The 25,856-nt window shown below is 42.7% G+C and overlaps 1 protein-coding gene across 1 annotated transcript in view; it reads left to right on the top strand.

Moving 5' to 3' along the window:
• The window catches only part of FRMD7 (FERM domain containing 7), a 73,923-nt gene that overhangs the window by 33,257 nt on the left and 14,810 nt on the right, over positions 1-25,856 (top strand). The window contains exons 4-6 of the mRNA XM_056809849.1: positions 19,996-20,100; positions 21,252-21,294; positions 22,795-22,873. Of these exons, the coding sequence (XP_056665827.1) occupies positions 19,996-20,100; positions 21,252-21,294; positions 22,795-22,873 (227 nt within the window). The remainder of the gene's footprint in view (positions 1-19,995; positions 20,101-21,251; positions 21,295-22,794; positions 22,874-25,856) is intronic.

Raw genomic sequence — 25,856 nt, forward strand, 5'->3', positions numbered from 1 at the left:
TCAATATAGGAAAAACATAGTAGCTTAAAATGATTCAGTATTACAGAAAGGTATTGATTAGATTAATACAGATAAACTGAAAAAAATTTAAACCATAAAGCAATCAGTAAATACAGTAATATAAGCAATGTGAGATTTAAAATGGTTGAGGTCTTAAACTGTAGTGGTTAAAATAGTGGAAGATATAAATTGTGATAGATATAAGAGAGGGTGAGTAAGTTTGACCACAGAAATATGTTTCACTACAGTGTCTTGGGTTTAAAATCAAATATAAGGTGGTCGCCAGGGAAATATTCCCAATTATTCAAATACCCAAGTCAATTGGGTTTTATAGAGATTTTAATTAACAATACAATGAGTAATCAAAGAAAGAGAGAGAGAGTAAGAAAGGAATAAGTATGAAGGGCCTCAAAGCCAATATGGCCTAGACCTGAGTCTTAAAAGAGAAATCAGTCAGTTTTTTATAACTCACCATAAGATCTGTCTAAGTAAGGATTTCTAATGACACCAGGCCAGCAGCATCTCAGCTGCTTTCACCAGCTCCCTCCTCCATCTGAATGTTTCAGTATCAGTCTCCTCAGAATGAGTCTCTCCAATCTGAATGTTTCAGAATGACTTCTCAGCTCTTCCCTGAGATCTTATTTTTAAGGGAAAAATCTTCTATGTCACCTCCCCTAAGTCCTTAATCTACCAATCACTGTAGATGTTTCTAAAGGACCGCCCATTCTTAGTCCACACCTAAGAAGGTGTGGATTTTTGAGTAACTCACACCAGGAAAGCTCTGAGTAAGTTTTCCAGTTCTTTGTTCCTTGTAAATTCACAAGTTTCTTGACCTTTATAGGTACTTAGCTTAAGAAAAGTATGGGTTTAAGTACTTTTCATTGTTTAGAAAAGAGTTTATAACTTTATCTTCCCCTAGGGCAGACCCAAGTAGGTAAAGTAGAATTCTCACATTCCTGCTTTAAGTAGAGTTCACTGCCCAAATGGGGAATGGTCTTAATCCAATCTTATAAAGTAGGGTCTGGGAAATTTTAAGGTTTACAGCAAATGATAAGGTGCAGGCAGTGCAGTCAAAATCCTTTTCATCAATCCAATAGACTTGTTCTATATTATAGAATAAACTCAAGATAGTTAGCAATAAACTTCTAGATCTCTTTTAAAGTTTCATTCTCCTCCCCCAGTATTCATCACCCATTCATATTTTGTTAGAGCTCTGAAGTTCATCATAGGGAGAATTCTGTACTACACATAGTATGGAGGGATCTCAAATTGGATGTATTGTAGAGGTTGGGCAGGCCCAAATGCCAAAGGTGTGTAGGAAGATGAATCCCAGGATTGTTTAAGCTGGACGCAAGGACCATTGCACCCAGGAACAGTAGTAGGAAAAGACACTCCAAAACTTTGAACTGCTTGAGATAGGTAATGTACTGCTCTTTTAAACAAAAGGAGACCCTGATCAAAGATAAAGAGACATTTTTTTAGGGTTTTTTACTAAAGGGTTTTGTGAATTTTAGATTTTACTCCACCCTGCTTAGTCTTTAGAATTCTAGCAACCATGAATGTATACACCCCCACTTAAGGATTAACTGTGAGGAGGATGGCCTATGACTGACATGTGCTAGCAAGTGACAAATCAGAAATGACTGACAGACCCCCTGAACTGTCCTAAGCCAAGCTTAAGTTACCATTGGTACATGTGAGACGCAGGAAGTGATGTAAAGAACTGCCTATATATTTCACATCTCTCTCATTGGGCTCTCGCTCGGTGACGTTGGGAGTTCTCGGCGGCGTTTTGGCCTGCTTGCGGGTTTTGGGTCTGTAGCGTGGTTTAGGTGAGGCGTCTTCCCTGAGCTACCTTATTGAGTTATTAGGCTGATTCCTCCTTTCCTTGACCTCCTAAAAAGCACTATCCTCAAGAAGAGGTCCCTCATCTGGGAGGGGAGACCTCGTGGCTGGAATCCGAGCTAGATTTAATCTTCTGAGAAGACCCCTTATCTAAGGCCTCTGAACTTCCCTTGGCTTAGGCTAGGCTGGAGAAAATCTTATACTCCTTTTCCTCTTCTTCTTTTTAATTTCTTCCTACTATTGTAATTAAACCACCATAAAAATTCCAAACTGACTTGAGTATTTTATTGGGATTGAATTGAAATCCTTGGTGACCACTAATATATATTCAGTCAACAACCCTAATTTTACCCCTAACAGTTTTTAAGCGCTGTTCTTCTGTGCTCTCTTCCCTAAGGGCAAAACTTCCAGGGACAACAGCGTGTTTGCATATGAAGGAATGGCATTTTGGTTTGGTGTTTTGAGAGAGAAGGAAAAAACAGGCTGATTTCCCAAAACTGACTTTAAATCCGCTGATTTGGACTTCCTATGAAAAACCTTTAGTAACACCCTTCTAAACTTAGGAGTTCAGGGTCAGCTTAAGAAAAAATTTTCTTGAAAATTAGAAGGAGTGGGGTTCCTTTTATCCACGCTGAAAAATGGCAGGCTAGAAAAATCCATGTGGAGTGTGGAAAGGGATTGGGGTGGAAAGATTTTTATACATCACCCTCTGTGGGGGGAAAAAAAAAAGCACGTGGCTCAGAATGGCAGGTCTGGTCCCGGGCTGTTGGAGGGCTGGAAACTGGGTGGGTACAGCTTAGGCTGAATTAGGAGCAACAGCAGTGGCAGCAGGCAGAGCACAATGACTGTGATGACATGAAGCGGGTGGGCAGGAGCCCAGGCAGCCATGGGATCCTCATGGTGGGTGGAGACTGGGCAAATTTACTATCTTTACTGTAAGGCTATCTGCTCAAAATTTTTTAGAATTAATTTCCCTTCCTGGTTGCCATAAATGTAAGGATTAAAATTAATATACAATAATTATATTTTATAAAGTTTTATTAATAACTAAAGCAAAAGAACTGCCTGAACTCAGCCCAGTCTCAGGTCAAAGAGCGGAAGAGGGAGGAGTTACAGCCACTTAAATAGTCACGCAAAATGAGAGGACACAGAAAAAGGGAAAGGGATTCCAGATAATACAGAAAAGAATTTTGGGTGATGTAAGGTTTTTTTGAGTTTCAAGAATTTATACAGAGGACTCTGATTAGCTCAGAGTTGGGGTCTGCATATTCCCCACATGTATGCCTTAGTACCATTGTACTTTAAATCTATGTCTAATCTCCTCCAACCTCTGACTCTGCCTCTTTATGGGAGAGTGTCACCCAGGATTGGGGTTGAAATGCTTACTATTGTGCTTACTATACTATTTTAGTCAATGTTGTTTCTAAGAACTTATTTAGACTACAGATTGATTAGAAACCTATTTGGTGGATGGAGGGAAGAGAGTGATCTGCAGTGGTGAGACTAGTCACCCATAAGGTTACTCCTAGAAGGGGAAGCTAGTTAGTTCAGTGGATAGAGCACCAGGCCTGGAGATGGGAGGACCTAGGTTCAAATCTAGTCTCAGATCATTCTTAGCTGTGTGACCTTGGGCAAGTCACTGAATCCTGATTGTCTAGTACTTGCCACTCTTCTGTCTTAGAATTGGTACTAAGAAAGTAAAAAATAATAATAAATTCTGTGCAGTAGAGTTAATATCAGGAGCAATTCATTATTGGAGGAATTATAGTTTTTATATGTTCTTATCTCCTCAAATGCCCTTGCTGCCTGTCTTCTCTGTTCTTGGTCCTATACTGCTCACAGCTGCGAAAGAAAGTCATAAGTTGATTGATGTATTCCAAATTTGTTTTCTGAGGTCATTTAAATTTTCATTACAGTTGACCATCTTTTTGTTCTTTCTGGAATCACTATCCTCATAGTCTCTCTTCCAAAGTATCTTCTTCATTTCAGCTACCTTCAAATTCTCTCTCCCCTTCTCTGCAGAAGACCTACACTTAATGGAAAAAAATGAAGCCATCTGTAACATTTTAAATTAGTATCTCTTACTAAAATTATTATATTTTTAGATGTTTATTAAAGATTATTAGAAATCAAGGATAAAGAAAATACAAAATAAGAAAGCACGTGCCTAGGCACACAGCCCATTCATAGTCACTTACATCTTGCCTGCGTGTGCTTAGAAGTGCAAGAAGAGAGACCAAGTAGGCGGTATGGTCAGTTTAAATACAAATTTTGTTCTTGGCCCAGGTGGGGATCTCAGGTGAGATTATAGGGCATTCTGGGAAGTGCCAAGGACTTCTGGGGATTGAAGTCTGGAGTTCAAATCTCCATTTTTACATATCCATGGTGACTTTCCTCTTCTCCCCAAGTCCACACAAATTCTTTTAATATCACACCCTCCAATTCTTTCCTCCAAGCTCTGATGAATAGGTAACTCTTCTGATTCCTTATGTCAACCTCTCTTCTTCTGCACTCTTCTGAGAGCTTGCCCTTGTTGAATACTGTTTGTATTACCTCTTCCTCTGCCACTACCATTCTTGATAAGCTCAAGCATCCTTAGCCTATCTTGCCTCATTTCACATGATGTTTCTTTGCTGTAGGACTTCCTCCACATCCCACCATATTGTGACAGCAGTGGTGAGTGCTCTCTTTGTCTATCCCTCTTACTCATATTGCTCCCTAGCATCGTTCCCCACCCCCCTCCCCGCCCCCCTATCCTTGGTTTAATGCATCTTCTTCAAGCCTTTCAGTCTCTCCCAGGTCTAGAAGAAAAGAGATACTGCACCTTTAAGATACAGCTTCTTCATTTTGAGAGTCTTGACAGGCCAAAGAATTTTGTATTCCTTTGCATTCATTACTACGTCAGAAACTTACCAGGTCACATCCATAAAGCACTTTGCCAAACCTGAAGCACTATAAATGTGCCATTATAATGTTGCCATCATCATTGTTGTCTTTGTTCTGCTTTTTTCAATCTACATCAGTTCATCCAGCTCTTCTCATATATCCTGGAATTCCTAATTGGCATCTTTCTTCCTAATCATATTACATTTCTGTACCAATTTTTTCAACCTTTCATTGTAAATATACTCTTCATTTCACAGGTGAGGTTGATGAAGTCCAGAGAGCAGAACTGATTTTTCTGTAATTATGCAACTAGTAAGTGTCAGAGGTAGAATTTGAACCAAGGTCTTCCTTGACTGTAAGCCTCACTCTGCTCTATCATTATCATGTTGTCTTTTTTAATGGGAATTATATAATCATCAGACAAATGAGCTAACAGGAACTTTAGAGACCATCTAGTCCAGTCTTTTATTTAAAAAAAAATTTTACTGATGCCTTTTGTTCTTAAATTACAATAATTTCTGGATATACCCCCACCTTCCCTTATAACAAACAATGAAGCAAAACCAAACCACATGGCAACTGCACCTGACTGTGTGTATCACTTCATACTTGTAGAACTTTTACCTCTACAATGAAGGGAGGGTAGTCCATTTTTCTTCATTATGCCTTTTAGGACTATGATCAGTCATCATAATTATATAATATCAGGCTTGGCTTTAGTATTTTTGTTTGCATCATTATAGTTGTATAAATATTTCTCCTGGTTCTGCTTACTCCATTTGCCATCCATTTATATAAATCTTCCTATGTTTCCCCAAATTCCTTATATTAGGACACAGTTCTTATAACAGTAATATTCCATTACATTTCTATACCAACATTAGTTCAGCTATTCGCCAGTTGATGGGCACCTGACTTGAAATTTTTTTTAATTTCGGTTTTTTTCATTCTACAAAAAAGCTCATTTACCCAACAGCAGTATTTCTGGGTCAATAGCCAACTGCTTTGTTTTATGAATGATGACACTGAGGCCCTCAACAAGGAAGGGATTTGGTCAAGGTCAGCCAGTATAGGTAGTGGCAGAGTAGTTTCCCAGCCATTGTATCACTCTGCTTCATTATCCAAGCCCTTCATTTTCTGGAGAAGTAAGGCTCATCTGCCGAGTTCTACTGGGACATCTTCCATTGTAGAATTCTGAAATCAAGGAGATACCCAGTGGCTTCCAAAATCCTCTTTTAAAAAAGCTCATTTTCATGCTGAGATTGCTTTAAGGATGCATTCAGCATCCCAGAAAGGAATGCTTCCTCTTTGTCTGCCATCTAAATCTAGGGGGCTGCCCTACTGAGCAGGGTTATTTCTGGCACGGCCTCCTTTAGCGTGCATCACTTCAACCCAACTGGATGGTGCCCTGTGCCAGGGGCGGTTTCTTTATCAAGCTCCTTCCAGCTGCAAGGGAAAGCCTGAGTGGAGACAGGCTGCATAGCAAGGAGCCCCTTTCACTTGGTACCTACAGCACCAAAGCTGCTGGCAGCACCCTGCCTCTGCGAGAATGCTGCACTTGCGGGTCCAGTTCCTGGATGATTCCCAGAAGATTTTCATGGTAGATGTAAGTGGCATCTTGTCCTTCTTGTGCACCGGGTATGACCTAGTGGCCATTTGTTCACTTGACCTTCATTAGTCAGTCCAAGAGGTGATTGCTGTTCCCTGGAAAACCCATCCAAACATGGTACTTTTTCCCTCTCTGGGAAAAAGAGGTTTTATGTAATTTAATAGTGGCTTTGGGGCATTTTTCCATGAAACTCTCCTCCAGAACAAGTACTCTACCTTGAACAAAGAGTAGTTTTTGAGGCACCCTTAACATTTGTGAGTAGGAGCTGTTCCATAGTAGAATGGGGAGTCTGCTCTGGTGAGATAGTGAGTTGACCATCCCCAGAAATCTTTAAGCAAAGACTAGTTGATCATTTGTATGGGGCTACCTTTGAGGGGAATTGTCTTCTGGCATAGATTGGACTGGTCTGGTCTCTGAGACCCCTTTGTACGCCCAAGGAGTGAGTGATGGTATTCTTTTCTTCGTTGAATCTATTCTTTGCCCTTTCTCTAAGCACTTGCTCCTGAGCTCTGGAGTGATGATGCCAGATGATCCAGTTGGTCATCAAAAGGAGAGGCTAGATCTAAATTTCTCTCTCTGAGGGAAGGTAATTGGAATGGAAAATGGATGTTGGATGTGAGGGGCATTAGAGAAGAGGAATAATCCAAGGAGGAAGGTTCAGGTTGGACTTGGCTTTATTTATTGCTGGGATTCTGGATTTGATACTTAATTTTAAACTCCAAGATGATTTCTTTCAGTGCAGTCAGTCCTTCTTTGAGATGGTTTGCTTATTTCTAGATTGTCATTTCCCAATATCAGGAAGGGAACATTGTTATAACGATTCTTACTTTTAAGCATCTTTTTGTTGTTGTTGTGTAGAGATTGCAGAATGTTCTTGTCCTAGCTTGTCATTGCTCTGAGGTTGTTGGTTCCTGATTAAAATAACAGTTATCAGAAGGATAATTTGGAGAAGTCATAGATTTACTAGAATTCATAGAAAAGATGAATTTTATTTTTAAAACATAAACTCACAACTACTCTAGGCCTGCCTTACAGGTCAGTTATGTGTGGGTGACTTTTCAAAAGTGGATTTTTCTTTTTATGTACATCATGTGTTTCTGGTATGATGCTTGTGGTTCCAGGCCTGCCCTTTCTCCGTCTCTTCATCTTTTTTTTATGTGGAAAGACGTCTGGAAAACTGGAAAGCTTGAACGTTTTCACAGCAAACAACATAGAGCCTAGGCATTTCCTATTCTTTCTGGGAACGTCATTAAAAAGAAAAGGAACCATGGGGGAGGGGAGTGCTGAGAGGAGAACAGCCTTTTAAGTATGGAAAGGTGGAGAGGGGGAAGGCTGAGAGGGAGAACAGCTTTTTAAGTATTATATCCATTTACTGACTGTGACATGGTCTCGCCTGCCAGGCCCTGAATCAGTGACCTCTCCATTCAGAAAGGCTAAGAAAGGCTCTAGGCTAAGTTTTGAATAGACATTTCAGGCATCTCAAAGCTGAGCTTTTGACAAGAAGTGACAAGGAAGTCTGTTGGACAGCAGTTATTGGGAGCCAGTTAATGGGGAAGCACCCGGTATAGGAACTTGGGGGAAAGTCACCCATTTCTGTTGCTTTCATTTGCTCTAGTTCTTGGCTTCAAGTCAGCTATCCTCTTGCAAATGGTGAGACCTGCTGTTATTTTGGGGTATAATGGGATAGGCTTGATACCCAGCAATTCGGGTGTCAACGCAGCTGAGCCTGCTGGCATTGTGGGAAGCCAAGCTGTAAGTCGGAATCGCATTTTCACTAAGAGTGGGCTTCTTATTGCAGAATTGGGTGTAGCCCTAGTGAGGGGAGGGGGATTAGGAAGTGTGAAAGGGAAGCATCTTCTTAAGATAGATGCCCATCCGTGGAGCAAATACTCTAATGAAGTAGTGAGAATACATATTTCTAGCACACAAAGGTTTGAAAAGCTCTTGCACATTCATTTTTTTCTTTGTCTCCCCACAAAGACCCATTTTCTAGAGGAGGAAACTGAGGCTTACAGAAGTCTAGTGATTTTACCATACAGCTCCCACAGGTAATTATTTGAGGGAGGATTTGAGCCCAGAGTTTCCTTCCTCTTTAGTGCATTGCTCTGTCTACCATCCTGCCCTGAGGTAGCAGGCTTCTTGTCACTGGAAGCTTTCAAGCAAATGCTTTCATACCAACTACTTCTTGCACCTGATCCATCTCTAGAAGTCATGCTCAGCCAGCCCTCTGAAGGTAAGGATGGCTCAGCGACTCTGTAATGGAAAGAACATTGGGCTTGGGAAACAAGAGGACCTAGGTTTGAATTTTGGCTCTATTGCTGACTGTGGGATCCTGAACGTGTCCTTTTCTTTCTCAGAGTACCAGTTTCCTTGTTTATGGAAGCAGGAACACTTTCTCTGCCTACATTCCTGGGTGTCTGTGAGGCTTTATAAACTCAGTCACTGTAGTAATAATTGGCATTTCAGCTGTGGTCTGAGGTCTGCAAAGACCTTCATATACATTCTCTCATTTGGAATAGAAGGGGTGGTCAGTGCACTGTCTCCCTAAGGTCAAGATGGGATTGTGACCTGTGTGAGCAGAGAGGGAAATATAGAGGAATAAGTCAAGGGCCTTGAGGAATATATTGAAAGGCGAATTTTGTGATTTCTTCAGCCTCAAAGGATGTAATCCTTCTTATAAAAGAGACCCCTAGGCCAGCTTTTAGCAATGTATAAAACCATTATTAATTAAGGGTGTATAGTGTCTGGGTCACTTATGTTGCTGAGAACCCCTCGCCTCCTATCAGAAAAAAAAAAAACTGGAGTCAGGGGCACAAGCAACAAGTATTTACCACTTACTGTGTGCCAGGTACTGGGCAAGAGACTGAAAATAAAGAGAAAAAACCAAGTTCATGTTCCAGTGGGGGAGATAAATACATGTAAAATACCTATGGCATAAATATAAAGGGAACAAGTACATCCAGAGCACCCCACAAAGGCCTTAAGTACAAGGTTGGTTGGGAGGTGGAGCTCCTGGCAGCTGGGGGTACTGGGAAAGGCATCAGGTAGACAATGGTGCTTTAGCTGCATCTTTGAAGGAAGAGAGGGATTCTGTGAGTCGGGGGAGGGAAGACATTCCAGGCAGGGGGTACTGCCAGTCCAAAGATACAGGGACAGAAGATAGATGTCAATAGTAAGGAACAGAAAGAAGGCCTGGGTGGCTGGATTAGAGTGTAGGAGGGGGAACAATGTCTAATGAGGCTGGAAAGGTAGGTTGGGATCAGATTATAGAGGGCTTTCAAAGCTCAACAGAGGAGTTTATGTTTTATCCTTGAGGCAATAGGAAGCCCCTGGAGTTGCTTGAGTAGGGAAGCCTTAAAGATAAAAATATTTCCATCAGCCCCTCTCCTGACCCTGGTGCACCAGTCAAGCAGTGGCCTCAAACCAATAATCACAATGTGAGTACTTGGGACGGGCAAGTTCCCAGCTGAGCATTGAGAGAAAGAGGAGCAAACTTTGTTTGATGCATAAATAGCAGGGAGTTGGCTCATGGAAACCTCCACGAGTAATTCAGCCTCAGCACTGCAAGGGGAACGGCACTGGAAAAGCTGGCACTGGGAGGGTGAGAATAGCCATAAGATAGGCCAGTGTCCCTTGGGCTCCAACCTTTTAGTCCAGGTTGCTAATAACTTGCATAGCATTCTATCCGGTTCACCCCAAAATTGCTTTACTTTGCAGATTAAAATGTGGCTGCCTCCTAACCACCCCCCCCCATATTGAAGTGTTTTTAAGAGGCAGTATGATAAAATCAGAGCCATAAGTAAGAAGAGAGGTAAATTCATTTGATGGAGGATCGGTGGGGAGAGGACAGAGGACAGTTGGGTGGCCTTAGGAGAGGGGCTGACCTATACCTGCCCCAAGAGGTTGAGGAAAAGAGGCACCTGGAGGAGTTGTACCATATGTAGCAGCTTGAGCCTGATGGAGGCAAAATGCAAGATGGTAGCCATAAAGGCCCTGTTCACCTTAAACTACTAGTTATAGCTCTGGGTAGAAAGCAAAGTTCACAGGCCTGGAATTCGGAAACCCTGAGTTCTAGTCCCAGCTCTGCTACCAAATCATTGTGTGACCTTGAACAAATCCTTTCCCCTCTGAGTCCTCTGGAAAGTAGAGTGGTCAGAACCCTAAAATCCTAGATCCCCAAAGGTCATGAAGAGACTATTTAGTCTAACCTCTTCACTTTAAAGATCAAGAAAATTAAGCAGGTCCGGAGAGGGAAAGAGGCTTGTCCAAAGTCATATAGTAACCGACTCATGTCACCTGGCTAAATGATCTACCTAGCAATCCACTCTACCTTGATAATTTAAGGGACTTGTGTAGAGAGGATCAAGATTATCCTGTGAATTGATGACAATCTTGGGAAACCAAGCTAAAAGGAGATACAGTTAGGTAGCACAGGACTACCCTTGAATGCAGGAATCAGGAAGATTTGAGTTCAAATCCTGCCTCTGACACTTGCTAGCTGTGTGACTTTAGGCAAGTCACTTAACCTTTGCTTTCCTTGGTTTCCTTATCTGTAAAAGGGAGAATGATAATATCGCCTACCTCTCAGGTTTGTTGTGAAGATCAAATAAGATGATACCTGGAAAGTGCTTTGTAAAACTTAAAGGGCTCTAGAAATGCTAGCTATTATGTGGGTGAGATTAATATTTAATCAAAATGAGCACTTATTAAGCATCTCCTATGCCAGCCATCAGGGATACAATAGAATGAATGAAACGGTTCCTGCTTATAATGGAGAAGATAGGTATGTTTAGAAGGATGGGCAGAATAAATAGAAATTAAATGACAAACTCTGAATTGTTAAAGGAGAGAGGACAATGGCAGGAAGGAGGAAGAGAAGGTGATCAGGAAAAGCTTCATGGAGAAAGAAAAGAGATCCTAGGAAGCAGAGGTGAGTGAGGAGGGAGGGAAGATCATTACAAATTGGGAGAATGGGTAGTGCAAAGATACAGCAAAGCTCTGTGTGTATACACGCATATGTGCACAACTTGTATTTTGTCTTAGAGATGAAAGGGAGCCATTGAAGTTTATTGAGTTAGGGGTATAATATCATATCTGCTCACAGGGGAAAAAACCAAACAAACTTTGGCACCAATATGTAGAATGCACTGGAGTATTTAGATATTTGAAGCAGGAAGACCAATGGAGATTATTTCAGGTGAGAGGTTATGAATGCCTGAACCCAGGAAGATAGCCATGTTAGTAGAGAGATATTGAGGAAGTAGACCAAGCAAGATCTGACAACTGATTGGGCATGCAGTGGGGAAAAGTGGGATCGAGGAATAGTAGAGGGTGGTGACAGCCATTGGTAAGGTGGTAGTGCACTTTACCAAAATAGGCAAGTTTCGAAGGGAGGCTTTGAGAGAAAAGATGGTGAATTCAATTAAAATACCCATTTGGCAACTGATGATGCAGAAACAAAACTCAGGGTTGAAACTGGGGCTGGAGATAGAGATCTGGAAGTGATCTTCATAGAGATGATGGTTAAGCCCATGGGATTTGGTGTGGTTAATGGCAGAGCATAATCAGGAAAGAATAATAGGAACCAGTGAAGAACCTTGAGAACACTTATAGTTAGGGGCCACTATAAGGATTATGAGGCAGCAAAAGAGATGGATCGATAGAGCAGGATGAGGAGAAAATAGTATCAAAACAATCTAGAGAGAGGAGAGAGTGGCCAGGAAGAGAAGATAGTAGTATCAGAGGTAGAAGCTATGTTGAGAAGATTAAGGACTAGGAAAAGCACATTAGATTTGGCAAGAAAAAGATCATTGATTGGAGTCAGGACAAACTGGGTTCAAATCCAGCCTCACACACTTCCTAGCTATGTGACCCTAGTCAAGTCATTTAACCCCATTTGCCTAGCCCTTACAGCTCTGCTATCTTTGAATTGACACTAAGACAGAGTTTAAGAAAAATCATTGGTGAGAGGATGGTAGAGTATAGCAAAGGGTCTTTCTGGTCTTTTTTTTTTTTTTTAAGATGGGGAGTCTATTTGAGGACATTAGGGAAGGAACCAATAGGTAGAAATTGTAGAGGAAGATGATTCAGTCTGTTGAAGAAGACAGGAGGAGATGAATGGGATTAAGTGGATATGCAAAGGCCTCACACCAGTGACCCTTTGTCCTACACTAAAGGAATGAAAGAGGGAGTGGGAATTGTTGGCCAAAGGATTTTGAGATAGAAGAGAGAAGACTAATATTATGGTGAGTGAAGATTTGTTTACTAGATCCTGGAAGGTTTTTCCTCAGTTTAGTTACAACAACACCCCACCCCACCCCCCAAAAGGACGTGGTTGTAGGCAATTAGGACAAATACTTTCTATACATTTCTTTGCTGCCTAGTTGCCTGCAAACATAAGTTTAAGATGTAATTAGGTTCAAGAAGGGCTTAAGGAAATCTCTGAATGGCAGGCTCCAAATGTCTCCTGAAGGAGTTAGGGAGGATTTGATGAGTGTCTGTCTGGGTTCTGTGCTGATTGGAGTGCATTCTAACCCAGTCAGGTGTTTCTAAAGCCTTAGTCACTATGGAAAAGGACATGGCAGGTTGGCCAAAATGACCTCAAAGGCCCTTTCCAGCTCGAACGTTCACTGTTTTGTTCATTCAGTTGACAAAATGTTAGTCCCCTTCTATATGCAGAGCCTTGTGCTAAGTACTTGGAGAAATACAAAGTTGAGATAGCAATCAGTCTAGTAGAGGGATTAGACGCAGGAATATTTGGTTCCTCTAAATTGAAAATGTATTCAGTGAAACAGAAAGAACACTGAATTTAGAATCAGGAGATCTTGTCTGAAATCCACATTCCTCTACTGGAAGGGAAGAGTAAGTCATTTAACCTCCCTGGGCCTCAGTTTCCTCATTTGTTAAATGAGGGAGGTGGACTAGATGAACCTCTAAAGGCTTCCTAGATCTAGTATACTGGGAGTTTACATCCGATTCAGTTGCATGTTATCTGCTGCACTCTGATATCTGTGCTGGGTAGTGCCAGGGCCCTGGGAATAAATGAGGTGTTATGAAGACCTGCCCCTGGGGTTGTGGCAGGCTTCCAGTTCTAATGACCTGTTAGTCTGTGAATCTAGACCTGGAGAAAAGTGAGGTTGGAGCCCAGAGCTTAACTAACTGACCACATGAGCAGTTTATCGTTCTGAAAGAGGAAAAAAATTCAAAAGAGCAGCTTCAGAGTCAGGAAGTCAGGCAGGGATGAAGGAAGCAACTGGGAAATAAAGGGTCAGGGAACCAGGTGGAGAAGTTGGGCAACAAAAGACCAAGATGGAGAGAGGAATCCTAGGTTATAGGCAGCAAAAAGGAGGCTTAATTCTGAGCCCAAGGCTTTTTTTTGCTCAGCAGGAACTTTTAATATGCTTTCTTCCCAGGGCTAGCACTACTCTCCTAATGGGGGGTAGAGGGAGGAGCTGTGTACTTACTGACAGCTAGATTGGCATTGATTGTTGGTCATGTGACCTCTTCTTTTCCCTGATGAGTTCAGAGCCCTGGGGCTCATTTAATCCTATACTTAGACCCTAGCAAATGCATGATCCCAAAGGGTTCAGAAACCCTTCTCCCGCCCCAGTCTCATTATAGTTTGTCCTAAGTTCCCAAGAATTTTTAAAAAATGGGTTTTCTGTTCATTCAGTACAAATTTTCTATGCTAACCTTAATAGATTTGCTTTCTTGGTTCCCTGTGCAGCTGAACTTTTCAAAAGTGTTGTGTCTTGATAATTCCCTCAGAGAGTTTCCAGCAGCCCCTCAGAACTGAGCAGCTTCTAGCAGCTGACATTCCACAGCCTCACATGCTGGAGGCTGACGCTGGGGATGGCCAGCTGCTCACATTCCTGGGAAAGGAGGGAAGGGTGCTGGAGATGTGGAGGAGGAGGAGAAAAGCTGGTGGAATAAGCAATGGGAAATGAAAGAAGAGACTAGAGAGAGAGAGGATGCACACTTCAAGGGCAGCGACTGGCTTGTCTGCTTGAATTTATATCTCCTGTACTTGACACACAGTGGGCACTTAATAGATGCTCTATTGATCATCTGTCTCTCAGTCATCTTATTTACCTGACATTTATTCATCTATTAGGAAAGCAATTGGGAAAGAAAAGATGGAGGCCCAGGTGGAAGGGCTAGCTCTCTCCCTTTTTGCCAGTGTTATCCCTTTACATTTCAAGGATTATGGGATAAGAAGTATACTGTCTTGGGAGCAGAGAGGCCCACATCCTAGCTCTTTGACTTTCCACTACATGACATTCAAGGTCCTTCATTTTGGCAAGCCCACCTAGTGGTTAATTTTTGCTTTGGCCTTTGTGTCCTGGGAAAGGATGCTTGGGTGCCTTTAAGCTGCTGCATTTATGCAACCCTTTTTTGCATCTTCAGGCTTCAGAGAAGATTCTAGCTCTCCATTGCCCACATGAATTTGGTACTAGAGCATTCATAGAAACAAACAATTCTAATTGTTTTAATTACCCCAAGTAGCTAGTAATTTCCAGAGGACTTGGGAGCACTGTTTTGAGAGAGCTGTTATTACAGTGTCACTTCTCAAGTCTTTCAGATACAGGCATGATAATTGCAACTCCCCAAGAACGAGGCTGAATTGAACTTCCCAATTTTGCACAATAGCCATGTAGCTCTTCCAGGTAGGAGATCTGAGACTGAGTGAGGCCTAGCTCTATATATTCCTATGAAACCTTAGTGGGCCAGCAGTATGGGAAAAGTAAGGACTACCTCACCCATACTGAGAGAAAAAATGATTGCCATTTTGTGGAGAGCTAGAAGGGGCCATGAAAGTCATCTAGTCCAAACTATTCATTTTACAGACCAGGGAACAATGGCAGAGAGGTTAAGTGACTTATTCAAGACCTCACAGTGGGTCACAGATCTAGAACTAGAAGGACCCTCAGAGGCCATCTAATCTAACCTCATTTTACAGAGGAAGGAACTGAGGCCTAAGGAGAGGTAATATGATTTGTCTTAAGTTTACACAGGTACTGGGGATGGGGGATTGTGGCAAAAGCTGGAAATGCTTTGGCTTGGTCAAGGGTCATGTTGGAGGCCATCCCAGGATTTTTTAAAAAATCATACCTTTTGTCTTAGAATCAATACTATGCAGGGGGCAGCTAGGTGGCCCAGTGGATTGAGAGCCAGGTCTAGAGATGTGAAGTCCTAGGTTACAATCTGGCCTTAGACACTTCTTAGCTGTGTGACCTTGGGCAAGTGTATTGATTCTAAGATGGACGGTAAGGGTTAAAAAAAAAAAACAATATGTATTGGTTACAAGGCAGAAGAGTGGAAAGGGCTAGGCAAATGGTGTTAAGCTACTTTCCCAGGGTCATGCATCCAGGAAGTACCTGAGGCCAAGTTCTCCCAATAATAAACCTGCTACTCTGTCTACTGCGCCAACTAGCTGCCCTTCACCAAAGCCTTCTAACTCTGCTTCAAGTCACTCCCCTTTTCACTCTCTTCTTTAAGACTAGATTTGGTAAAGCAGTTATTAAGTACTTATCATGTGCCAGCCACTGTTACTAGGCTCTGGGGAAACAAAAACAAGGAAAAAGAAAGATAATCCCTGTCCTCAAAAATGACCTCTCACATAAGGGGATGCTGCAAAGGAGGGGAGAGTAAGATACAGAAGTCTGGAAAATCAGGCTGAGTCTCAAAAGTGACTTCCTCATGGAGGGCCTGGAGAAGAACTCAGCAGTCAAGAAGGAGAAGACCAAAGGGATGGAACCAGCATGAAACCTGTGGCGTAGAGATAGAAAAGTAGTCTAGAGTCAAGGACAGAGTTGGGTTAGAAGTGAGCTTCTGGGGGCAGCTGGGTGGCTCAGTTGATTGAGAGCCAGGCCTAGAGATGGGAGGTCCTGGGTTCAAATTTTATCTCAGATACTCCTTGGCTATGTGGCCCTGAGCAAGTCACTTAACTCATTGCCTGGTTCTTATTCTTCTGCCTTGGAACCAATACACAGTATTGATTCCAAGATGGAAGGTGAGGGTTAAAAAAAAAAAAAGTGAGTTGTCCCCCAGTTAAGGCCTGACCATGCCACTCCCTCTTGCCTCTATAAGAGGAACTACTCACTCCTCTATCATTCACAACTTGGCTCCAGCCCACCTTTCTAGGCTGACTTCTGTGTTTGTTCTTCCTCTCTATACTAGAACCAAACTGGCTGACTTGTTCTTACACACATGCAACATTCCATCTCCTCTCTCCTTGTCTTTGCAGGAGCTGTGCCTCATGTCTAGAATGTACTTTTTCAGCTCTTTCTCCTAGAGTCTGTCACTCCCTTCAGAACTCAGTTCAAGTGACGCCTTCCTGGAACCTTTCCTGATAGCCTCCTGCTTCCAGTGCCTCCTCTGGAACTCTATTTGGCATTCACTTTCTGTGAACTTGTGTGTATATGTTTTATTTCCCCTGATAAAATAGTAACTTATTGGGAGCAGAAACTATTTGTTTTTGGCTTTGTCTCCCCCCGCCCTTAGCTGGGGGGCCTGACCTTTAGGATCATAGATATGGACCTAGAAGGGACTATAGAAATCATGTTATCCAGCCCCTTCATTTTACAGGTGAGGCAATATGAGGCCCAGAGTATAAGTGCCTTGCCTGAGGTCTCATTGGTAGTGACAAAAACAGGATTTAAGCTTAGGTCTTGTGACTAAATCTTGAGTTCTTCCCACTGTACCAGGCTACACCCTTTGTAGTATGTAATTAATAAATGATTGTTGGTTGATTTGATTGAATACAGATCAAAAGTGCATTGTGAGGGGCTTGTACAGATATTAATCTTGTATGTGTGCTGCTACTATTACTTCAGCTAGGCTAGTTCTCTTACTGGAGTTGGGAGGAATGAATGAACACATTAACTGTTTACTGTGTCCTAAGCTCTAGGGGAAGCAAGTAGAAAAAGTGAGACAGTTCTTGCTCTCAAGGAGCCAACAGTTCGAAATGGGGAAGATGCCACATGCCAGAATAGTGAGCTTCAGGGTGGATGGAAAGTCCTGGGAGTCTTCAGGGTACAGTAGCTAGGCAGATGTGAAGGCCCAGGGTTCTTTGAGTTGCATTACTAAGTGAGTTGACAGTGCTGAGGTCTGGAAGGCCTAGAAGTAGGACAAGTGGTAAAACCTGAAGGACCTTAGAATTCAGGGACACAGCAGATTATGAGGCATAGTTCTCCATCCATTGGGAAGAAATAGTTAATCACTCTCAATTTATTCAAATCAAGTGGGCAGTTAAAGCAGTTTGGATGGGATATGGACAGCCTAGGATTGCGGGAGAAGGAAGATGAGAAAAAGGCAAAAATCAGAAAGGGCACCCTAGGTGGTAGTAATTCTTCCCACCACCTCTCTCAAGGATTCTGGATGGCCTGGTGTTGAGGAATGGGACTGAAGGGAAGCCAAAGGGATTCCTGCAACTGTGACTCATTCATCTTGGTAGCCTTTTGGGTATGGGTACCATGCACACAAACTATGACTTACCATGAGTAAAATTTTTTTTTTAGATTTATATGCCTGGAGTATATTTAGCAATAGTGTGATCATTATGTGGGGGCTCTCAAACTGTGGTTTGGATTATCACCCTTTAAAGCATTTTTTAAGCCTTTACCTTTATCTTAGTATCAGTACTAAATATTGGTTCTAAGGCAGAAGAGTAGTAAGGACCAGACAATGGGGCTTAAGTGATTTGCCCAGGATTACATAGCTAGGGAAGTAGCTGAGTTCAAATTTGAACCCAGGAACTCCCTCCTGTCTCTAGCTCTGGTTCTCAATCCTAGCTGCTTGCTCCATCAAAGTATTCTGAACCAAGGACATGATCTCAGAGCTTAAAGTGGAAGGAGGGGTGTGGTTCAGGCTATGTCTTGTGAGATTTTCCAGGATAATTTAAGAATTTGCATAAGACTATTTTGGAATATTGGCTCAACTAAAGCAGTAGCAGTAAAGGAAATCCTTAAACTTTTGTTGTGGTTGTTATTGTTTGGTGTTGGTGGGTGTCTAGAAAGCTGCCACCTTCCCACACTTCTCAAAGCAAATGAAGAGTTCCCAACATCCCCAAAGCAATCCCCACACATTCCAATCTCTTGCAAGATGGACAGAGTTCAGATAAGCCCACCACTGAGTCTTGGGGTGCTAGAAAGTGTCTTCAGGACCTGCTCAATAATTTCACTCCCATTCTTGAAGAAATGATTGATAGAAATTAACCTCTTAGGCACTGGAATTTAATGTCAAGTTGACTCATCTTCTATCTTCTTAAAGTCTCACCTTGTATTTGACTCTGTTTCTCTCTCTCCACCCCACCCCGCCATTTCTGTTTGTCTTTCTGTCTCTCCCCCCCCCCCTTCCTTCCCCACCAGCTGTTCTTTTTTGTACCTCTAGCTTCTAATGCTGCAGCCAATCTCACTGTGTCATCTTTGTGAGGGAGAGTTCCCATTTCCTTTTAAACAGAGCTCACTGGCAACTACTGACCTTCTAAGGGAAGCACAGCCCTTATGAGGGATGTAGTTCCCCAATATGTTATCCATACCCTAGAACTGTTTCCTTACTTCAACAAACATCCCAGTGGAAATGAAAATCAAAGAGACAAAAATTAAAACTGGAAATGTTGAGGGTGGGGAGGGAGAGCATCTGAAAGTTGTCATGGGCATTAGCCTAGAGCAATGACAGGAGTGTTGGATTGAGAGTCAGGTGACCTGGGTTTGACCTTGAGCAACTTAGTGAACCTCTCTGAGCCTCTGCTTTCTCTGTAGAATAGAAATACTGCCTGTACTTCCGCCTTTCCAGGGTTGTTTTGTGCTCTAATTATAGCTCTAGAGAAATGCAAGCCGCCATCATGATTCCAAGTGCATCCCTGACAAGGCCTGTGTTATTTATGGTATGAAAGCAACCCTTAAGCATCACAAGCTTTCCAGGCCACAACCTTGACCCTCTGCCTTAACTAGAGGCTTTCAGCCTATCAACAATGTTCAGACAGTTTTCCCATCATGCTCCTTGCCAAGCTCCTCCAGACCTTAGCAAACCCTGCTGCCAAGCCTCAAGCTTAGCCAAATTCAACTAGAAGGATAGATACTCCAAGTTCCCCTGACATTGTGGGCTTAGGTCTGGCAAGAACTTTGCTAGAAAAATGGTGACTGTAACTGCTTTATGAAGTTGAATTCAATTCAGTAGGCATTCATCAAGCACCTACTGTTTGCAAAGCCCTGTGCTAGGTGCAGGGTATACAAAAACATTTCAAAAACAGTCTTGGTCTTCAAGGAACTTGCACTCAAGGGAACTGCTAAAGGAGAAGAGAAGCCCAGGGTAATCACTGAAAACTAGCACTCTAAAGTTTGGAAAGCATTTACATATATCAATCCTTTGGAGTCTTGACAATCTTGGGAGGTAGGTGCTATTATTATCCTTATTTCACAGATGAGGAATCTGAGATTCAGAGCAGTTAAATGTTTTGCCCAGGAGCACATACCCAGCCACTCATTATCAGGTGGCCTAGAAATTTGCCATCTCTTTTGAAAAATGTCTCAATAGCAACCCACAAATGACTCCTTATATTTACTGTTCAGTCTATGTAGTTGTGGCCATATTGAGCTGTGCCAAACCCCAAGCATACTCTAATCCTGGTGTACTGTCTCTTTGCCCTCCTTTAGCAAAAATCCTCTGGGAAAGCGTTGTTCAACCTGAGCTGCTGTCATCTTAATCTGGCGGAGAAAGAATACTTTGGATTGGAATTCCGGAGCCAGTCGGGAAACAATGTAAGTTCCTTTGGTCCCAAAGCACCCAGCTACCATGCTTCTCCTGGGGGCCTTGATATTTGAGTCTTGTCAGCCCCAGTAATGTGGGAGCTGTGGTCAAACCAATCTTGGGATGTTGATTTCCCTTCTTTGCCTCACCCAAAACGGTATCTGCTCTTGGCAAAATTTTGATTCAGGTCTGTTCCCAAAATAGATTTTAATACCTACTGTGGATGAGACCCAAAACACAACACTTATTAAGTACTTCTAGTGTGTTCAGTGATAAGGCTGCAAAACTAGATATGACATAGGAATTATCCTCAATGAGTTTCTTCTCTAATGAGGGAAAGGCCAAGTGCATAAATTACTCTGATACAAAGAGTGGAATGAGTGCATAAGAGAGAATTTCATGGATATATTTCCTTTCCTAGCAGGTTTCCTTTCCTTTTTCTCTTACTTAGAGAAAGTATGAAAACCTAGTTTTTATCTGTCTATAGAAGGAAAGAGGGGGAGTTTAGACAGTGGGTCTGCTTCTTCAAGATAAACTGGACCCATGTTTATTGCCTCACAATCCCCATTCACCTTCTCCATCTGACTCACACCGGTAATTCTTCAGGAAAAAAGGAACTATTCCTCCTTCAGTCCCCCAACCCCAGGCTTGAAACTTTACCAAGTTCTCCCTGTTGGGGTCACCAATGGACACCTTTGCCATCTGGCCACTTTACCCTGCAGGCTTATGTTCATTCATTAAATGCTGCCATTTATAGGTCATAGGTTTTAATTGGAAACCAAATTGCTTTCATTATTCATCTGTGGCAACTCAGGAAATGAGTCTCTGCCACCTCTCTGTAATCGATATGGAGGCAGGGGAGCAATTCTGAGAGCATGGCCCTATAATCAGGAGGATTTTCTTACAATGTTTATCATCGGTGAGAGGACAAAAGAGGCAGGCAAGGTTGGGAACTTTGTGTCACCTTTTGGACACTGACCAATCTCGAATTGCCTTTTAAATACAGGGCACCAAGCTAATGGTAGGCTAATTGGGGAGTGTGTGTGTGTGTGTGTGTGCGTGTGCGCGCGCGTGCATACATGTGTGCACTTGTGTGTGCTGTGTAGAGGTATGCTGCACCTGATCTATGCCCTATCCACCTTTTTAATTCCTGCTCTTACAGGTTTGGTTGGAACTTCTAAAGCCTATAACAAAACAAGTGAAAAGTAAGTGTCACCATTATAGACCACTAGTTTACAGGTGGACATAGGGGAAAACAACAGCAATGACAACCACCATCATTGACTTTGAGGCAGAGGATCTGGGTTTGCCCCACAGTTCTACTACTAGAGGAAATTGGGTTGAAAATGGAGGAGAGAGGGAAGAGGAGAGAGCAGGAGTGCGATGTAGTGGAGTTAGAGGACCTGTGTTTAAATCCTGCCTCTGTAATTGTCCGTGCTGCCTCCTGGAACTCCCCTTCCTCTTATTCAAGATGAAGGGTCTAGACCAAATTACAGGATCCAAATTGTCTTCCTCCATCCTCCCTCCCTCCCCCCCTCCCCCCACATGCCTCTCAATCTGGTAGGCAATTGGAGCTGGAGCTGGATTATACAAGTACTTGTGTAATGGTCATTGTTGTAAGAAAGCACTCATAACCACTAACCCCCTCTCCCAAATTAAAACACAAATAAGCTCGACTGAAAAATAGGATGCTTTGATCTACATTTTGACTCCAACAATTCTTTCGTATGAAAGATATAGCCAAACTAGAGTGTATTGTGAAAAGGATAGTGAAAGAATTTATGATCATGTGATATAAGAGGATCAGTTGAAGAGAAGACTTAGAGAGGTTGTGACCACCATTTGGGAGTATTCAGAGGACTAGAGAATGGAAAGGCAACAGTGGATAGCATGCCAGGCATTGGAGTCAGAAAGTTCAAATCTGGCATCAAACACCTCTAAATTTGTGACCCTGAATAAGTCACTTCACCCTGTTTGCTTCTGTTTCTTCATCTCTGAAATGAGCTAGAGAAGGAAATGGTAAACCACTCTAGTATCTTTGTCAAGAAAACCCCAAATGGACTCACATAGGGTCATACACAATTGAAAGATGACTGAACAAATGAGAGAGAGAGGGAATACACTTGCTCTCTTTGACTCCAGGAAGGAGAGTGAGGAATAATGGGGTGATGTTACAGAGAGACAGACTGCTGTAAGGAAATACCACCAACCATAGCTATCCAAATGCTTTGACCCTTGAAGTGTAGTGGCTTCTCCTTTAGTAGAGATGAGATATTCCAGCAGAAGTTAGACAACTTCAATGGGAATGTTGTAGATGATTCTTGATCAGATGCTGGCTGGCCTTGGAAAACCTCTCTAGCTCTTAGATTTTATGATTCTGATTCCTTAATCGTTAACTCATTTGCCAGACATTCATTAAGCACTGTGTTCAGCTCTTGAGGTGATACAACATTGATGTAATTCGGTTGAGTGGCCCTTCATTAAATTCCTACTACATACCGTACATGCTGTACCCCTCATAGTTTTGTGCCTGCCCTCCTGGAGCTTTCATCTTGATCAGGATTTAACTGGAGTGAAATCTAAAAGTGAGAAAACATATTGAATTGGGGGAGTTGGTGGGGAAGAATGGACAATGACTGTGTAAAGATATGCAAGTGTTCTTGATGGGCATTGAAATTAAACTTATGAAGATGTTGTGTTTTAAGACCCTAAGGAGATTCTTTTCAAATTTATGGTGAAATTTTTCCCAGTGGATCCTGGACACCTGAGAGACGAGCTGACAAGGTATTTATTGTACTTCCTCATGTAGGCTGAGGCCCTAATATCATGATGTAATTGCATGAGCAAATGGAGGCTTGAAGTTAGTTACTCTAGTGGGGAGGGAAGGTGGGAAGGGAGGAACATCTTTGTCCTTGCTTGTCCCCTCCCCCTCAACTATCACACACAATATTTGAACTCAACATCTGCAATAGAGGGTTAGTTATCATTCAGGAGTAGGATATTAAGTTGGAGGTTCATTGCTCTGGGTTGCCGGGGATGATGGTATGTGAAATCAAGGACTGTATATGACACGAGCTGGGATCACTACCACCACTACCAGCAGCAGGGATTCAGCAAGCATGTGCCATCTTTGAGATGTGAAGGAAGTTTGCCATTCTCCTCCCAAAGTGACCTAGTTGGGCATGTAAACTCTAATCTTGTCTGCACAGCCCACTGGATGGTTCATTTCTCAGCTAAATTTATATTCCCTCTCTTTATGACACAAGCTGATTTTGGTGGGCACTCAAAGCAGTACATGTTTATAGGTACCAGGGACAATAACAAGTGGGAGAGAAAACAGTTGATGACACATGGCCGCCAATGAGCTAGACTTGTGTCATAAACATTTCTGCTTCCTGCCAAATCTTTCTTCCAATAATGCCAACATCAGTAGACCCTAAAGTCTTAGCTCCCACCTTTAATGTCTTATATATTTCTAGGGTTCCTTAAGGTATAGAACACTCTGTAATGTGCTTTTCTCACAAGAGCCATGGGAGGGCAGGTGGTGAAATGACCATTATCCCTATTTTACAAATGAGGAAACAGGCCCAAAGAGGGGAGTGGTCCTGCCAAAGATCATTACTAGGAGTAAGTAGCAGAGAGGAGACTAGAACCCAGGGTGTATAATCTTAAGTCTGGGGTGCTGAGAATCTGCTCTCTGCCCCCCTCGATCCCTGCAGTCAGAATACCTGTATAACTGCACTCTCACTTCAAAAGATGACTTCTTTTCTGGAAAAGTTCTTTAGAAACCATTTTCCCCACAGATCTTTCCTCCCTGGACCCAACTTCAAATCCTCTGATCCTGGCACTTCTGTCATGATTCCACAAATGTGCTGATGTCTAGATGTGTTTTGGAGAGCCTAAAGGGACCTTGGAAATTATCTAGTTCAATCCTACCCCATTTTGCAGATGAGAAAACTGAGGTCTGGGGAAGGGAAGTGTCTTGGCAAAAGTCACAGCCAATCAGTGTCTATGGGGGAGACGGGATGCTGCAATCAGACTCCAGTCTGCTGATACCAACCAAGTCTCTCGTTCTGGCCATTATATCTAATGAGACCAAAATAAACCTCAGAATGAATGGACCTGAATCTAGACTCTGGACAATGGGAGGAAGGATTCACTAGCCTGAGATTCTGAATCTTTTTCATTTCATAGACCTAAGTAGACCAGTGAAGCACATGGGACTCCTCCTTAGCACAATGTTTGCAAATACAGAAAACAAAATACTTTGGATCTTTTAAAGCAAGCATTTATTGTGTCTGCTAGGTGCCAGGCACTGGACCAAGTTAAAGCAAGAGACTGGCCCTGCTCTTGAGGCGCTTATAGTCTAATGGAGGAGACAACATACAAACAGCTAGGGATAGACAAACTAGAGGCAGGAGAAATTGGGAGGGAATCTCAGAGGGAAGGCACTAAGATTGGGGACAACTGACTGGGACAGGCTTCATGCAGAAAATGGGACAGAAAGAAGACCAGAGAAACCAAGAGGATGAGGTGAAGGAGGGAAGAGGGTTCCAGGCATGGAGGACAGCTGGGGAAGATGCCCACAACTGAGAGATGAAGTCTCGTTCAAATAACAGCCAGGGTGGTCAGTGTCTCTTGATTGAAGAGTACTTGTCTGGGAATAAGGTTTAGGAAGACTAGACTCCTCAAAGGGAATTGGATGGTGAAGGGCTTTGAATGCCAGACAGCATTTTGTGGTTTGCTTCTGGAGGTAATAGGGAGCTACTGGAATTTATTGAGTTAGGAGGTGACATGATTGGACCTGCTCTTTAGAAAGATCTCTGGAATGGGGAGAGCCTTGAAGTAGGAAGCCCACCAGCAGGCTATTTTGAGAGTCCAGGCTGGAGGTGCTGAGGGCCTGTACGAGAGTGGTGGCAGTGTCAGCAGGGGGAAGGGGATATAAAAGAGAAGTCCTTGATTTCAGGCCTTGACTGGCAATAGCTTGGATATGGGGGGTGAGAGAGAGTAGGGAGGAATGGATGACCCTGACATTAATGTTAATATACAGTTTGGAAACAAGTTGGTGACCCCAGGTTAAGATCTGGTGCTGTAGAATGATCATAACGGCATGGGCTAAAGACTGAGGAGCATTTGGCCATGTGTCAGCTAACTGTATTGGACATGCTTTAGCCTCTGAGTAAGAGAAGTGTGTTCCTTTTACAGATCCTATTCTCAGATATCCACGTTTCTCCATACAGCCTGCTTTCTTGCAGGGAATATGGTTGTGCTTATAGGCAAGGAATAGCACAGACAGTGGAGGCTCATTGTGTCACCTCGATGGGGTGATTTGTGGATTTTGCTGGCAATTTTATCAGTACAAGGAGCCACAAATGTAGATGGACACTTGCCCTTTAACTTGTAGTCCAGGACTTCATCTCTTTGGGTTGTGGACCCATCAGAAGTCTGGTGAAACCTGTGAAGCCCCTCTTCAGAGAAGGGTTTTAAGTGCATCAAACACAGGCATTGCAAGTCAGTTCTCAACCCTGGGTAAGAACTCTTTGTCTTAGAGGGTTGCCTGACTTGGCCAGTTCAAAAGGCAGCATGTGCTACAGGCTGGTCTTGAACTCAGGACTTCCTACCTTTGAGACCAGGTCTTTCTCTCTGCCTATACCACCTGTGAATGGGGCATCCTGGGAAGCTCAATGCAGTTGTGTTTAGAAGGCCTCTAGAAGTCAAGCCTCAGTTCTTCCACTTATTGACTAGGTGACCTTGGCCAAAAACAAAA

The sequence above is a fragment of the Monodelphis domestica genome, chromosome X (assembly GCF_027887165.1).
Source record: "Monodelphis domestica isolate mMonDom1 chromosome X, mMonDom1.pri, whole genome shotgun sequence".
NCBI lineage: Eukaryota > Metazoa > Chordata > Mammalia > Didelphimorphia > Didelphidae > Monodelphis > Monodelphis domestica.